At 41.6% G+C, this 15,872-nt stretch overlaps 1 protein-coding gene across 6 annotated transcripts in view; it reads right to left on the bottom strand.

Moving 5' to 3' along the window:
• Positions 1-15,834, bottom strand: part of ATG2B (autophagy related 2B) — a 79,684-nt gene extending 63,850 nt beyond the window's left edge. For 2 of the 6 annotated variants that reach the window (XM_021098164.2, XM_021098162.2), the window contains exons 1-5: positions 15,254-15,834; positions 7,576-7,738; positions 3,935-4,087; positions 2,801-2,903; positions 69-252 (exon numbers count right to left, since the gene is read on the bottom strand). In XM_021098164.2, the coding sequence (XP_020953823.2) occupies positions 69-252; positions 2,801-2,903; positions 3,935-4,087; positions 7,576-7,738; positions 15,254-15,415 (765 nt within the window). In that variant the 5' untranslated portion in view covers positions 15,416-15,834. 6 annotated transcript variants of the gene reach the window in all.
• Positions 15,835-15,872: the final 38 nt, after the last annotated feature.

Genomic DNA, 15,872 nt, shown 5'->3' on the forward strand with positions numbered 1-15,872 from the left:
TACATATCCTAGGCAATTTTAACAGCTCTCATGCAAACCTTTCAAAAGTCTACGGTTTGGTTTTTTGCCTTTTGTTTTGTTTTCCTCACCACTGGTGCAGTTGAACACACTGGGGAAGATTTTGCTGATGCAGAAAACTCATCCCAGAAGAGAGAGACTCCAGAGAGCTGAAGCAACTTGTGAGCAAAAGCTGTTGGCTGGTGAACATTAATTCCTGAGGACTCATCGGCAGTTTCATCACAGTACATGGTTCTGAAAGTTAAAAACAAAGAGCACTGCATGAAACTTCTAGAAAAACTGACTTGTAGTGAAAAAAAATGCACAAAGCTGTTTAAATTAAAGGAATTGTTCAAGTGTTAGCTCTTCGTAGAATATATCTATACGGTGGATCCGTATTACCATGCTTTACTACAGTAAATATTTTCATGAAGAGACATTCACTTTTTTTGGCCGCGCCTGTGGCATGTGCAAGTTCCCAGTGGTCAGACTCTAGCTGCAGTGACATCACCAGTCCTTAATCCACTGCACCACAGGAGAACTCCCAAGAAGGTGACTTTCTGAGGCTCCTAAATTTGGGGGAAAAAATTAATAACTTTCTAAAGTTAGCTTCACAGAAAACAATTCCTGTGCTTCCTCAGAAAAAAAATATCTTGGTAACAGTGAGACAGCATTTGCCTCAAGTCAAAAGTCTGACATGACATTTCTTGAATGCCTGTAACTAATATATGAGAGTTTCTTTTTTTTTTTTTTCCCCTTTTTGGGCCACCCCATGACATACGGAGTTCCTGAGCCAGGGATCAGATGAAGGCAAAGTTGTAATCTACACCACAGCTGCAGCAACATCAGATCCTTTAATCTGCTGTGCCAGACCCAGGACTGAACCTGTGTCCCGGCACTACAGAGATGCTGCCTGGTCCTGACCCTTTTGCACCACAGTTAGGAACTCCTATGTAAGTTCTTTTTTTATTTTTATTTATTTGCTTTTTAGGGCTGCACTTTTGGCATATGGAAGTTCCCAGGCTAAGGGTCAAATCCAAGCTGCAGCTGCCAGCCCACACCACAGCCACACCAGATCTGAGCTGTGTCTGCCACCTACACCACAGCTCACGGCAATGCCAGATCCTTAAGCCACTGAGCGAAGCCAGGGATCAAACCCACATCCTCATGGATACAAGTTGGATTCATTTCCACTGTGTCACAATGGGAACTCCCCCTAGGTAAGTTGTTATAACTCATCGACAGCTTAAATAAAAATAATGTTGTCCTAAATTCATGAGGTTTTACATTTTTTTTAAATATTTCATTTACTGTCCATTGACAGAGGAGTGGATCAAGAAGATGTGGTACATATACACAAGGGAATATTACTCAGCCATTAAAATGAACGAAATACCAGCATTTTTAGCAACATGGATGGACCTAGAAATTATCATGCTAAGTGAAGTCGGCCATACAATGAGACACCAACATCAAATGCTTTCACTGACATGTGGAATCTGAAAAAAGGACAGACTGAATGAACTTCTTTGTAGAACAGATGCTGACTCACAGACATTGAAAAACTTATGGTCTCTGGAGGAGACAGTTTGGGAGCGGGGGGATGTGCTTGGGGTGTGGGATGGAAATCCTGTGAGACTGGATTGTGATGATCATTATACAACTATAGATGTGATCAATTCATTGAGTAATAAAAAAATAAATAAATATTCCATTCAAGGTAATTCAGCCTAATTTCAAAGATCTGTTAACAATAACTGTTTCACTAACAGGTATGTTTTGTGAAAGAGAAACCGGAACATATCTGCTTAGAATTTGGTAAAGTTTCCCAGTAGATCCACAAAGTTCCTTTGATGCTTCATTCTGTTTATCTCTGTGGCAGTCCACGTGGCATTCAGAAACAGTGACAAGCCGCTACCTCAAAGCAACACTCAGTAGTGTACTGTAAATACCTGTTTTACAGCTATTTATAGGAGCTTGAGGTGGTCATCCACAGAAAGCTAAAAGTGATGTGTTTATATCTTTTTAAGTAAATCACTATTGTACATATTGACTTTAAAATACCCTCACAGAATCCTAAAACAGCAATTTTAGTCTAAAGCAGCAGTAGCACTTAAATAAAGAAAAGAAAGAAGTCTTCCATATTAATCAGACACCTAAACGGTACACTGTTCAGATGAAAAAACTGAAATTTTCCAACAGGAGTACTTATACTTAGTACCACCCAAATATTCTTTTTTTTTTTTTTTTTTTTTTTTGTCTTTTGTCCTTTTAAGGCCACACCCGAGGCATATGGAGGCTCCCAGGCTAGGGGTCTAATCAGAGCTGTAGCCACCAGCCTATGCCAGAGCCACAGTAACGCCAGATCCAAGCTGCGTCAGCAACCTATACCACAGCTCATGGCAATACCAGATCCTTAACCCACTGAGCGAAGCCGGGGATCAAACCTGCAACCTCATGGTTGTGAATCAGATTCGTTTCCACTGCACCACAACAGGAAATCCCAAGTATCCATTATTTTGATTTGATACTAACTAAAAGAGAATGACTTGCTTTGTGAATACAAATATTCATAGTATTATATTATATTATATATAATTATACCCCAACTGGTACTTTCAATAATGGGATTAAAACATAACTTGGAGAACAGCACTTTATTCACAAATAACATATTAATTTAATATATTAGATTAATCACCTCTAATCTCCAAAGGCATCCTGAAATCTCATGAGAGTCAGATTTTATTACTTATAAAGGAAAAGAATAGGGTGATTTGTTTTCAGACATAAGAAGTCTTACCTTTCTATTCGAACTTCAAGTGCAGCTCCAGTTTTGGAATTTTCTGGCACATGTTCAATTCTCAAGACAGTGTCTATAAAAGTGACTTTTACTCTTCTTAGTACTAGAGTAAACAGGTAACCATCAACATGAGATCATATGTATACTAAATAAACACTTCTAATGAAAGGAATAAATACCAAGTAAAGAACTTTACTAAGAACTTACAAAATAAAAGTTGAACTTCATTCCTTAAAAAGAAAATCCCCAAATCCTGAGTTTGTAGTAAATATTTTGCCTTGCTGAGCACTTACCCCATGTTACATCTCAACTTGGGGCAACAACTAACACAATCTGCTGAATTCTTTTTTTTTTTTTTGTCTTTTTGCTATTTCTTTGGGCCGCTTCCGCGGCATGTGGAGGTTCCCAGGCTAGGGGTCTAATCGGAGCTGTAGCCACCGGCCTACGCCAGAGCCACAGCAACGCAGGATCCGAGCCGTGTCTGCAACCTACACCACAGCTCACGGCAACACCGGATAGTTAACCCACTGAGCAAGGGCAGGGACCGAACCCGCAACCTCATGGTTCCTAGTCGGATTCGTTAACCACTGCGCCACGACGGGAACTCCAATCTGCTGAATTCTAATCCCTTCATTAGGTAAGAATAATAAAATATACAAAGGCGAAACTAGGGTAACGAAGAACATGAAATTACATTGAATGCAATATTTAAAATAACCTCAATTCTAAAGTACTAAAGGAAGAATAGCAATTCTTTTTTTTTTTCTTTTTGTCTTTTTAGGGCTGCATCTGCAGCATATGGAAGTTCCCAGGCTAGGAACCTAGCTCCAATCAGAGCTGCAACTGCTGGCCTACACCACAGCCACAGCAACACACCAGGTCCAAGCTGCATCTACACCACAGCTCACAGCAACGCTGGATTCTTGACCCACTGAGCAAAGCCAGAAATCGAATCTGCGTCCTCATGGATACTAGTCAGATTCGTTTCTGCTGAGCCACAACGGAAATTCCCAAGAACAGCAATTCTTTTAAAAATCACTCCAATGAGTTTTTCTTCTACAAGGGTTACTAAATAAAGGTACCAAATTACAAAATAATATCTCAAATGTTTGAAAATACTCAACAATGCCAAACCTGTTTCAATGGTTTCAGCAAACTTTTCAAGTCCTTCAAAAGGCTGGGATCCTTCTCCTTGTTCATCTGTTAGTTTCTGGCTAAGACATTCTTTTGCCAGTTGCATACTGCTAGTCATGAAACTTGACCAATACATAGGCTCAGAACCAGTTGCTGCAGAAAATATAGATTAATTTTAAATAATTTCGTGCAGTTACAAGAAAGCCATTTATTAAAATTATACATTTTAAATAGATAAATTCTTGGTCCTCCAAGAGATAGTTAGCATCACGGTGTTACCCAGGGTTACAAAATCCTAAAAATCACTCCTGAGATTTACAGATCACCTCATAACCGAGAAGGAAAAAATAAAAAAAGATCACAGAGAAGTCCAGAAACATGTGCTCTCATTACATGATAGATATATATGTATGCCAAATATTAATTCATATATTCATTCAAGTATTTAATGCATATTTTATATAGGTGGTACTGTTCAAAGGACTATAGAGCTGGGGTCAACAAGCTTTCTGGAAAGGACCAGAGAGTAAACATATTTTAGGCTTTGTGGGCCACACGGTCTCTAATGCAACTACTTAACTCTCTCAACCATGTACAAAAGCAGCCACAAAGAATGAATGAATGAGTGTGTGTATACATATAGTGATGTTCCAACAAAATTTCATTCACAAAGGCAGGTGACAGACCAGATTTGGTTTGCAGGTCGTAGTTAGCTGACCTTGCTGGAAGGGGTGGAAAAATGAAGTAATTATTAATTCTACCCTCAAAGAGACTACAAGATAGTGGAAGAAATGAGATAAAATTGAGGTTAATAGGCAGCTACTGAGAGTCAACAGAAAATGTTATGACAGCTAAGAGAAGAGACTAAATCTCTGGCTAAGGGAATTCACAGGAAAGTAGAGGCAGCAGTGACCTGGGCTTTAGAAGGGTAGCATAAATGTAGATAAAACAGAAAAGCATCCTCGGAGAAGGAACACATGACTGCGAAGTCCCTTCCACATTCTCCCTTATGAGAGAATTCCACCACACTTCCTCTTGTTATTCAAAACAAACTGACAGAGATTACCAGAATTATTGCTTAAAAGTCCCAAATATTTTTAAAGCAAGGGGAAAATATTTTGACTTCTTGTAGGAAATTACTATTACTATATCTTCTCAGCTTGGTTAAAAGATAAAATATTGTCGTTAATTAAATACTAGATAATGAAGAATTCCCATGCATAGATTACCAATTTTTTAAATACAATACTATAATTTTATGAGCATAATTTTAACTTTGGTGTTTCAGGCAGCACTTGGGATTATAATACTTCAAACACATCTTTATAAACTTCATCTGCCACTGAAAGAATTTAATAACTTCATGATTTAAGATGATTCACCATCATGGCTTTACAAGCCTATAAAATACACATACAGACACGAACACACACACACACACACACACACACACACACACACACACACTCTGCACTAGACAATCCAAGACACAATACAGCAGAATGGTTAAGAACAGGGGCTCCAGAACTGAAGGGCCTGAGTCTAGACCCCATCTTTTCCACTTAATTAGCTATGACTTTGACAAGTAATTAAATCTATTTGTGCTTTGATTCCTATTCAGTAAAATGGAGATAATAAAAACTATTGTGAGAATAGTATTTGTAAACCACCCAGAACACTAGCTGGCATGCAATAAATCAGAACACATCATACGTGTAATCAAAGCTACAACACACATATACTCATAAGCAATGACTTACTACTACTTTAAAGCTTTTCCCTCCCAGTTTTCTTTTGAAGATTTTCAACCCTAAGAAAGAGGTGTAGGAGTTCCCGTTGTGGCGCAGTGGTTAACCAATCCGACTAGGAACCATGAGGTTGCAAGTTCGGTCCCTGGCCTTGCTCAGTGGGTTAAGGATCTGGCGTTGCCGTGGGCTGTGATGTAGGTCACAGACATGGCTCGGATCCTGCATTGCTGTGGCTCTGGTGTGGGCCGGTGGCTATAGCTCCGATTAGACCCCTGGCCTAGGAGCCTCCATTTGCCACGAGAGCAGCCCAAGAAATGGCAAAAAGACAAAAAAAAAAAAAAAAAAAAAAAAAAGTTCAATACCATTAACACACCCAAGCAACGTTAACATCAACACAATAAACCTTACGTGGAATCAATACCCAAATCTCCCCAGCTGCCTCAATAACACCCTTTATAGGAAAAAAGAAGGAAAAAACAGAATTACTCATTACAATTAGTATTCACGTCTTCAATCTCCTTTAATCTGAACAGTTTCTCTCTCTACTGCTTTTCATGACACTGACTTTTAACACCACTAACCAGTTGGTTTACAGAATTTCTTTCTTTCTTTTTTTTTTTTGGTCTTTTTAGGGCTGCACCTGCAGCATACGGAGGTTCCCAGGCTAGGGGGCAAATTGGAGCTGTAGCTGCCAGCCTACACCACAGCCACAGCAACGTGGGATCCAAGCCATGTCTGCAACCTACACTGACGCTCACAGCAATCCTTAACCCACTGAGCCACAGCTGAGGCTGGGGATCGAACCTGAGTCGTCATGGATACCAGTCAGATTTGTTTCTCCTGAGCCACAATGGGAACTCCAGAATTTCCCTTATTTTGGATTTGCCTGACCGCTTCCTTATGATCTGACTGAGACTAAGCATTTTTAGCAGGATGTACACGTCCTTCCTGGTCCGTCACATCAGGACACACATGACGTCAGTTTGAGCCATTACTGATGGGTTAAGTGTGATCTGTCAATCTTCCCCACTATAAAAGAACCTTTTCCCTCTGCAAATAAGACGTAAACAGTGGGATATTCTGACACTGTCTAGATATCAAGTTCCTGAACACCCCCCCCCCCACCGAATGGTATTCGTGTTCACCTATGATCCTCGCTTACAGTAATTTTTACTATGGTGGCTGAAAACATGCTATTCTTGTGTCTCTGTTCATAGCGAGTAGCAAGAAAGAGCTTTCCCTTCTCCTTATCCCCCTTACATATGTATTTACTTATTTGTATCAACATGGACTTAGGGTTTGTTTTTTTTTTATTTAGTGTGTTATAACCCAACATTGTCATCATCCTTTTTGTTTACTGTTTGTCATTATTAAGTTTTCCAGATTTGGCCAATGGGAGCCCCTTCAAACCCAGTCCTATGTCCTTTTACTATTTCTCCATTAATTTTTGAGCACTTCCTTGCTTTCTGGCACAATACCTTGAATCTTTAAAACATAAGTCACTTTTTATTCAATATCCTGTAATAAACTATAATGGAAAAGAACCTGAAAAAGAATACACACGCACACACACATACACACACACACAACTGAGTCACTCTGCAATCTGCAGGATACCTGAAACATTGTAAATCTATACTTCACTTCAGATAACTGGTAATAATTAAACCAACCCTCTGTACACTAAAGTTCCTGCTGGGGGGCAGGGTGACAGAAATAACTGCAAAGATACAATCAGACACACCTCTACGCTTCACATTCCTAAATTTAATCTACTGAAAAAGTTCACAAATACAACGAAAAGTAATAAATACTGAATTTAAGCAATTAGGTTACATTCCCAATCTCCAAAAAGTAAAAATAGAAACAAACAGAAGCACGTAACACACCTACCTAGGCGAGGTCTAGGTCGGAAGACCACTTCTAACCCTTTCACTTCCAGTGCACAATTGTCCTGTAGCAAGGAGCCCCATGGAACTGACAGAGAAATGGACTGAATGAATCCTTCAGTGACTTCTAAAGGCGCATCTGCGGACTCCAGGATCTCGTTGAGACACTAAAGAGAGAAACCAAGTGCATTTTGAAATCACAAGAACTTAAGATGGTAACGTATTCAAAGATACTAAGTTCGTTCATACATGTGTCAGGTGCTAAGAATAAAGAAGCAGGGATCAAAATAAAGACGACCCCTGGTCCTCACTAAGCTTATAAAATAGCTTACCATGAAAGACACGTGGAATTAAAGTGTAATGAGTTGCGTGACCGAGGAAATACACCGTGTACTGTTTGAGCCTATAAAAGAACCTAACCTGTCGATTCAAGGCAGGCCACTGGAGGAAGTGCTATTTAAAGCGGAGACCAGAACACTGAGGAGTTAACCGGGCACAGTGGTCAAAAGAGATAATAAAGAGCATGTAGAAGGACATGAAGGCAGAAGTCAGAGTGCAAGCACAGGTCTCTGAGATACAAGAGCAGTGGCCTCGGGGAGGGGGGCGGGGGAGCTGCTTTCGGGTGGCCCGCCTGGGTGATGCAGGGTGATGAGTCAGAGATAAGGCTCAGTAGATAAGAGTGAGTGGGATCCAAAAACCTTGTAATTAATGTTAAAGAGTCTGAAATGTATCTCAAACGCAATGTGAAGACATGGAAAAGATCTGAAGCAAGGGTGTCCTTATGAGATTATAACTTTTAGCCGCCATACAGAGCATGTGTTGGAGAAAAGCAACCCAAGCAAAAAGGCTGTCATAAAAGAAAAACTGGCTTGGCAAGGATAGTGACAAGGAGGAATGTCAGAAACAGATGGATTTTTGTAATATATTAGGAAGTAGAATTAACTGGCAACATGAGGGGTAAAGATAAGAAGGCATGAAGAATGACTAACAGGTTGCTGGCCTGAACAATGCCTTAGATCATGGTGCCGCTTCCTGCGACGGGAAGGAGAAGGGGAAAAGGAGCTCGATTCCAAAGATGACATGTGAGCAGCCGTAGAGGTGAGACGTCTAGGAGGCAGCTGGGTATTCTGGTCTAGAGCTCAGGGAGGCATGATAAACACAGCGGGGAAAGAAACATGGGAGAGGAGAGACAACCAATGCAGAGTAAAATGTCAGGAGGTCCAGGAGAGAACCCTGGGAACCAACGTAGAGTAAAATGGCAGGAGGTCCAGGAGAGAACCCTGATAAACAGATTAAGAAAGAGGAACCTGCAAAATAAACTATGGGGAAAAAAGCAAACAGAGAGGTAAAAGGAAAATCAAGAGAGCCTCTTGCCCCAGAAAACTGTGGAAAGACAACATACAGACAAAAGCGATCAAGTGCAACAAAAGCCAACAAGAATGAAAGATGTTTAAATGCCCACTGAAGTTAGGGTATGTATGATCCCACTGAGAGCAATTTCAGTGGAGTGTCAAACTACAACAGAAGGAAGACAGAACAAATGTAAACAGTTAGCAGAATAAACTTTTTTTTTTACTTTTAAAGTAAAAAGTATTTATTGAAGGCCAATCTGCATGTCAAGGACTTCCTGTAGGCTATGCTGCATAAAGGTCGGGTCATGATGATGTACAAACCTAACGCTGAACACTGAGATTCAGACGGGCTCACGGTCTACCACCGGAGGCTACTACTTTCTTCATGCTGGTGTCGGTGTGAGCCTACACACTTCTTAAAGAGCACGTGGGCGTGGACGGTTTTAAGGTATAAATATCAGACCCGCGATCTTCAAATACATTCTTCCCTAAAAAAAGGAACTTAAAGCATCGGCATCATGTTGGGTCTCCCTTCTCACTTCACTATGCCAAAAATAATCTTTTTCCCTTCCTGATCTTCTCTTACACACTGCCTAGGATGTAAAAAGCTCCAGGCAGGGCCAATAATAAGTTTTCTGGACTCTCCCTATCTTATACATATTTTTGACATGACACTCAAAGATATTCAAAGAACTAAGTGATAACGCTACTGCAAAATTCCTACAATTCTCATCTACTTACTTATGACATCAGCGTTTCTCCAGCTTATAACTCTTTTAAAAATTTAGAATGAAATGCTGAATGCTATCAAATTCTAGTTGTAAATATATTCATCTATGGGTACCTGGACAAATCAAGAAGGGGAAACATACCCGTAACATCAATAGACATATTTCCAATAAAAGTTCTTCTTTACTTACTCAAGTGTACGATGTATTTACATTGTTCTCATCAAATGCACTTACAATAACTGCAATAATAATATAATCCATAGGAAAAATTTAATTCGTAAAGCCTAATGATCATCTGGAGATTCTGATAAGATCAATATGGTAAGCCCTAGCGTAACCACTAAGAAAACTGTTAAAAAATTCAAAATAAAGGGGAGTTCCTGCTGTGGTTCACCAGGTTAAGAATCCAACTAGTGTCCATGAGGATGCAGGTTCGATCCCCGGCCTTGTTCAGTGGGTTAAAGGATCTGGCATTGCTAAGAGCTGTGGTGTAGGTCACAGATGAGGCTCAGATCCAGTTGTACAGGCCAGCAACTATAGCTCTGATTTGACCCCTGGTCTGGGAACTTCCATGTGCCAGGGGCACAGCCCTAAAAAGACAAAACAAAACAAAACAACCCTCAGAAAAAAATGAAGAAATCATTAATGGGAATTAAAGTGTCACACTAGAAATATCCACCTATTACAAAAGAAAGCTTAATGGTAACAAAAAATTTTACTATGATCAATTTCAAGTTAGTTACATGTTTCTATTATAGAGAAATGATGGCATGATCGATAAGACAGAAACATAAAATTGTAATTTATGATAAAATTTTGCAGAGGTAGTATGGATGTACGAGTTCGACAGAAAAAGATACAAGGTTAAATTTCCAACTATTAAAGACCTGTTCAAATATTTTTAAATATATAATGGCAGGTATTTATATGCTACTGGCCAGAAAAACTATATTTTTAATATCAGAATTTACAACACAATAAAAAGTATCCTCCTCAACTATTTAAACTTACAATTTAAAAAAATTAAGCCAATTTTAACATGTACAAGGAGTATAGTAATTTTTCTAAAATCTTTCAAAGAAAATTGGATGTAATATGTGTTTGGTCCTAGATGGTCACTTACAAAGTTGGGTGGCTTTGGGCAAGTTCTTAACTTCTGAATCTCAACTTCCTCATCCATAAAATAGAGATAATGCCAATTTCTTAAGATTACTGTAAGCACAAATGAAATAATATGTAAAGCTACCAACATGGTTCCTGGTACCAAGTAAACACTCTATAAATGAAACTATTGTTCCGTGTCTTCCTCAGTGCCTACCTAGCAAAAGGATGAGCCCTATTAGGAATTTCAGGTGCGCTTGGCAGAATGAAGAAACACAAACATTAAGCAATACACTTCTTTTTCATACATACCATGAGACCAAACAGGAAAAGAATATATCCTTATTAGTTTAAAGCCAGGCATCAGAATTCAAACAAAGATAAAACAAATTTAAAAGCTGTATTATACTTAAGATACAAATGGGCATTTGCATTCGCACTCAGGCTTTTATCAGTACAAAGAGAAGACTAGCAGTTCCGCAAAGAGAAGGGTGAAGAGTGGTACCTTTGGTTGGATGTTACACTTAGTGCACGATGACACCTGAGCAATCAGACTCGATAATAAAAACAGACTTTTAAACAGCAGAATCTTTGTAGGAGACAGAAAATGACAATAACTTTCTGTTGTCCTATATTTTCTTAGGACAAATATTTAGGAGTTGAAATGAAAGATATTAAGCAATGAATCTAAATTCTTCTGAACAAAGAGTTTTAGGTTTTTTGTGGTTGTTTTTTTGGCTGTACCCACAGCAAACAGAAGTTCCTGAATCAGGGATGGAACTTGAACCACAGCAGTAACAATGCTGTGTCCTTCACCTGCTGACCTACCAGGGAACTCCAGAACAAAGAGTTTTTAAAAGAGATTTTAAAGTTGATTGTTATATGTATAAAAATGCAACACCAGGAGCTCCTGTCATGGCTCAGCAGTTAACGGAACCAGACCAGTATCCATGAGGACATGCGTTCGATCCCTGGCCTTGCTCAGTGGGTTAAGGATCCAGTTTTGCTGTGGCTGTGGTACTGGCCGACAGCTGCAGCTCCGAATCGACCCCTAGCCTGGAAACTTCTATATGCCACCTCTTCGGTGGCCCTGAGAGAAAAAAAAAGTAACACCTTCTGATTAATTGCAACAGTAACTAATTGAGATCAAAGCAGAAGGGAATGTCAGGAGATTTCAACACAATCCTGTGCATAATTGATAGCTGAGAACTGAAACAGGAATACTGTCAATGATATGAGTCTTCCATTTGGATCTATGAATCTCATTTGGGTGAGGTATCTTTTTTAAGTCCTAAAAGCTATTAAAATCAAGGGTCGAAAGTAACTGAATTTGCAATCAGAAATTTAGTTATATCTGAATGTCACACACCAAGATTTATCTTAGTCAACAACGAAGCGCACTATAATATGAATAAAGAAATCAGCAACAGCCAGTGTTTGCTGGATGCTTTATTTGACATTGTCACTTTGGTTGGGCATGGCTCTCATCTTCAAGCAGCAGAATAAAACATGACCTTCAGGAGTTCCCGTTGTGGCACAGCGGAAATGAATCCGACCAGGAATCATTAGGTTGTGGGTTTGATCCCTGGCCTCGCTTAGTGGGTTAAGGATGCGGTGTTGCCATGAGCTGTGCTGTAGGTCACAGATGTGGCTCAGATCTGGCATTGCTGTGGCTCTGGTGTAGGCCAGCAGCAACAGCTCTGATTAGACCCCTCACCTGGAACCTCCATGTGCCTCAGGTGCGGCCCTAAAAGGAAAAAGACCAAAAAAAAAAAAAAAAAAAAAACCATAACCCTCAGATTAAGTCCAGCTATAAGTTATTCTTCCAATGATCCTGAAGTCAAACTGTAAAATTCAAATATTACCATCTGGTTTCCCATGAGGATTAGATTTTTTTTTTTCTTTTTTTAATACCACCTCCATACCTGCAGCATATGGAAGTTCTCAGCCAGGGTGGAACCTGAACTGCAGCTTCTTGCCTACATCACGGCAACGCCAGATACGAGCTGCATCTGTGATCTACACCACAGCTTGTAGCAATGCCAGGTTCTTAACCCACTGAGCAAGGGCAGGGATCAAACCTGTATCCTCATGGGTTCTTAAGCTGCTGAGTCACAATGGCAACTCCCCCACTGCAATTGTGGATTAAATAATACCTCACGGTGAGAGTGCCTAGTACCATGGCTGTAATAAACAGATGCTCAGTAGCATTAACTGCTCTTTCCTTGACTTGAAGCCATGTGATTAATGAAGAAATAATAGGCTTAGGAATTAGACTTGAACTAGGTTTCAATTCTCACTATATCACTTGCAAGCTGTGTGACTTGAGGCAAATTATTGAACTCCATAGGTAAAATGGAAATAACAATACCATCCTTAGAGGGTTAATATGAAAAGTCATTAAAGGAGTTCCCATTGTGGCTCAACGGAAATGAATCTGACTAGTATCCATGAGGACGAAGGTTCGATCCCTGGCCTCGATCAGTGGGTTAAGGATCTAGTATTGCTGTGAGCTGCGGTATAGATCGAAGACGTGACTCAGATCTCACATTGCTGTGGCTGTGGCGTAGGCCAACAGCTACAGCTCTGATTTGACCCCTAGACTTGGAACCTCCATATGCCTCAGGTGCAGCCCTAAAAAAAAAAAAAAAAAAAAAAAAAAAATGGAAAGAAAGAAAGAAAAGAAAAGTCATTAAAGAATAATGCAGGAGTTCCCATTGTGGCTCAGCCATATCAAACCTGTATCCATGAGGACACAGGTTCAATCCCTGGCCCCGCTCAGCGAGTTAAGGATCCTGCGTTACCATGAGCTTAAGTCGCAGATGGCTCAGATCTTACGTTGCTGTGGCTGTGGTGTAGGCCGGCAGAGGCAGCTCAATTTCAACCCCAAGCCTGGGAACTTCCATATACTGCAAGTGCGGCCCTAAGCAAAAAAAAAAGAATGCATATAAAGTCATTTGACCCCAAAAAGATTATTAATAAATAAATGTCCAGTCCTCTTCCTTCAAGATAGCCTATTCATAACTGTACCAAAAGTACAGACTCATGTGTCAATGAATTAAAAAAATGTATCCATCAGAATCCCTACTTTGTTATAAGAATTACAGCAATGCCGTACCCGACACAGTGCCTGGCATGGGGTAGACACTACATCAATGTTTACTGAGCTCAGGTGAATTACCACGTCCAATGTCCTCTGACCGACTGCAGCAGTTGGGCTACTGTGGGGTGGGACTGCGTCTTCCTGCTGGTCGAACCGGGGCTCTTGAGGTTGTCCTGAGTACACTCCCAGCTGAAGTCACCCACTTGCTGACCAAATCATATGCTTAACTTATATCAGCAGAAACTAATTTAAGGATTATAATAAGGTACTACCATAATTTGAGTTTTTCAGGTTTCTACACTAAGGAAGTCATTACTCTGTTAAAGCACTTTTTTATATTAAAAAAAAAAAAGTAAGCTTTTCACACAGCTTCAATCAAGGGAAAAAAGTTTCCGTTTGTTTTGCTCAACCACCACAGGAAGGTCACCTAAGTTGATGATTTCCTAAATGTAAACTGTGTTGGAAGGCTTTTAGGATAGTAAAACTCTAGACTGGTACAACCAATTCAAACTGTACGCAGCAAACTCTAGTAAAATGAATCAAAAACTGGGGGGGAGTGGGAGAGAGCCACTCCATTCTTGCCATTCAAGGCTGAGTACGCATGAAGTAAAATACTCTACACTGAAAACATACAGATGCAGGCGCAACTAGCCATGAAGCGCCTGTTCACACAAGGAGTCAATTCACCACCTCTGGATGAGGCGCGGAAAACGGGTTTTTAAATGTCCGAAAGCTGCAGCGTCAGTGCTTTTGCAACACCTGCTTTTACGATCGGTCACGTGAAGCAAACAGGCACCACCAGACAGCACTATTAAAGCCACGCAACTATTCACCGACTGGCCTTATAAACGTATCATCAAGCAAAAGCAGGCAACCGGCAGAGGAGGGCTTCACCTAACTTTCCTCCACATCGCAAACGCTGCCCGGGGGGCCGCAGTGTGCAAGGAATCAACCCTAAATAAAGAAATATTTAGGCATGCTGACATCCCCAAAGATCCTCCTCATCCTTAATCTTTCTGCAGTCCCAGCCCACGAAACAGAGTTTGTTTGCACAGCACCCCGCAACCCTTCCTATCCCCAAAGGGAAGCACTGGTCACCTTCCGCAGACCTCCCCCGGCCCTCCCCTCCACCAAAAAAAAAAACCAGACACCACTGATTCCCACAGTGTAGACTCCATCACCTCTGTTAAGTTTCTGGAGCACGTGATTTGGGAGCGCAAACTTGCTAGAAACAGATTAAACAACATTTGAACACATTTCTCTGGGGTCCTGCCCCACTTAGAGCCAAACAATTCTCAGGGAGGGACTGAACGTCACCAATCCTGGATGACACTAGGTCAAAGCGCCCTTAAGAGTAGAGTGAGTTCCGCCAGGCTGGCCGCCGGCAGCTCTTACCCATTTGTCCAAGGGGACCTGGGCGAGGGACCCGGTGCCCTGGTACAGGTCCAAGCTGAGCTGCTCCAGGCTCAGTTTCTCCTGCAGAAAGTGGCCCAGGTACCTCTGCAGGAGGTACCTACAGGCTCTCTTCTTGATGGACTCTGAAAACGGCCAAGGCATGATGAGGGCTGGCAGATGGGCTGACGGGGGCTGCAGGCGGCTCCGGCCTCGGGGCTCAGGCTCCCGCTCCAGGCGGCGGCGGCGGCGGTGACGGCGCCTCAGATCCCGGCCAGCGTGCCCAGGCTGCAGCGGGGCCTAGGCCCGGGGAGGGCCCTCCATGCCCGCTCAGCGCTGGGCGTCCCTCAGGGCGACCCCATCACCAGCGCCGCGCCGCTCGCGCTAGGCCTGGCGCGGACAAGGTGCGGAGTCCCAGCGGCCCCAAGCCTGGGGGCTTCCAAGGGGTTCCTGGTCGGCACAGAAAGAGGGTGCAAGACACCGCACGAGGCGGCAGCACCGCCTGCGACCGGGGCTGAGACGGACTCCTCCACCGCTGCCGCGCGACGAATTTGTTGTCATCCGCGGGGCGCGCTCCCGGCTGCGGGACGCCCCTGGCGCGTTCGCGAGACTTGGATTCCCA

This window comes from Sus scrofa, chromosome 7 (assembly GCF_054392235.1).
Source record: "Sus scrofa isolate SSC_HxYL_T2T_F1_AM1 chromosome 7, Sscrofa_HxYL_maternal_Yorkshire_Landrace_v2.0, whole genome shotgun sequence".
Lineage (NCBI taxonomy): Eukaryota > Metazoa > Chordata > Mammalia > Artiodactyla > Suidae > Sus > Sus scrofa.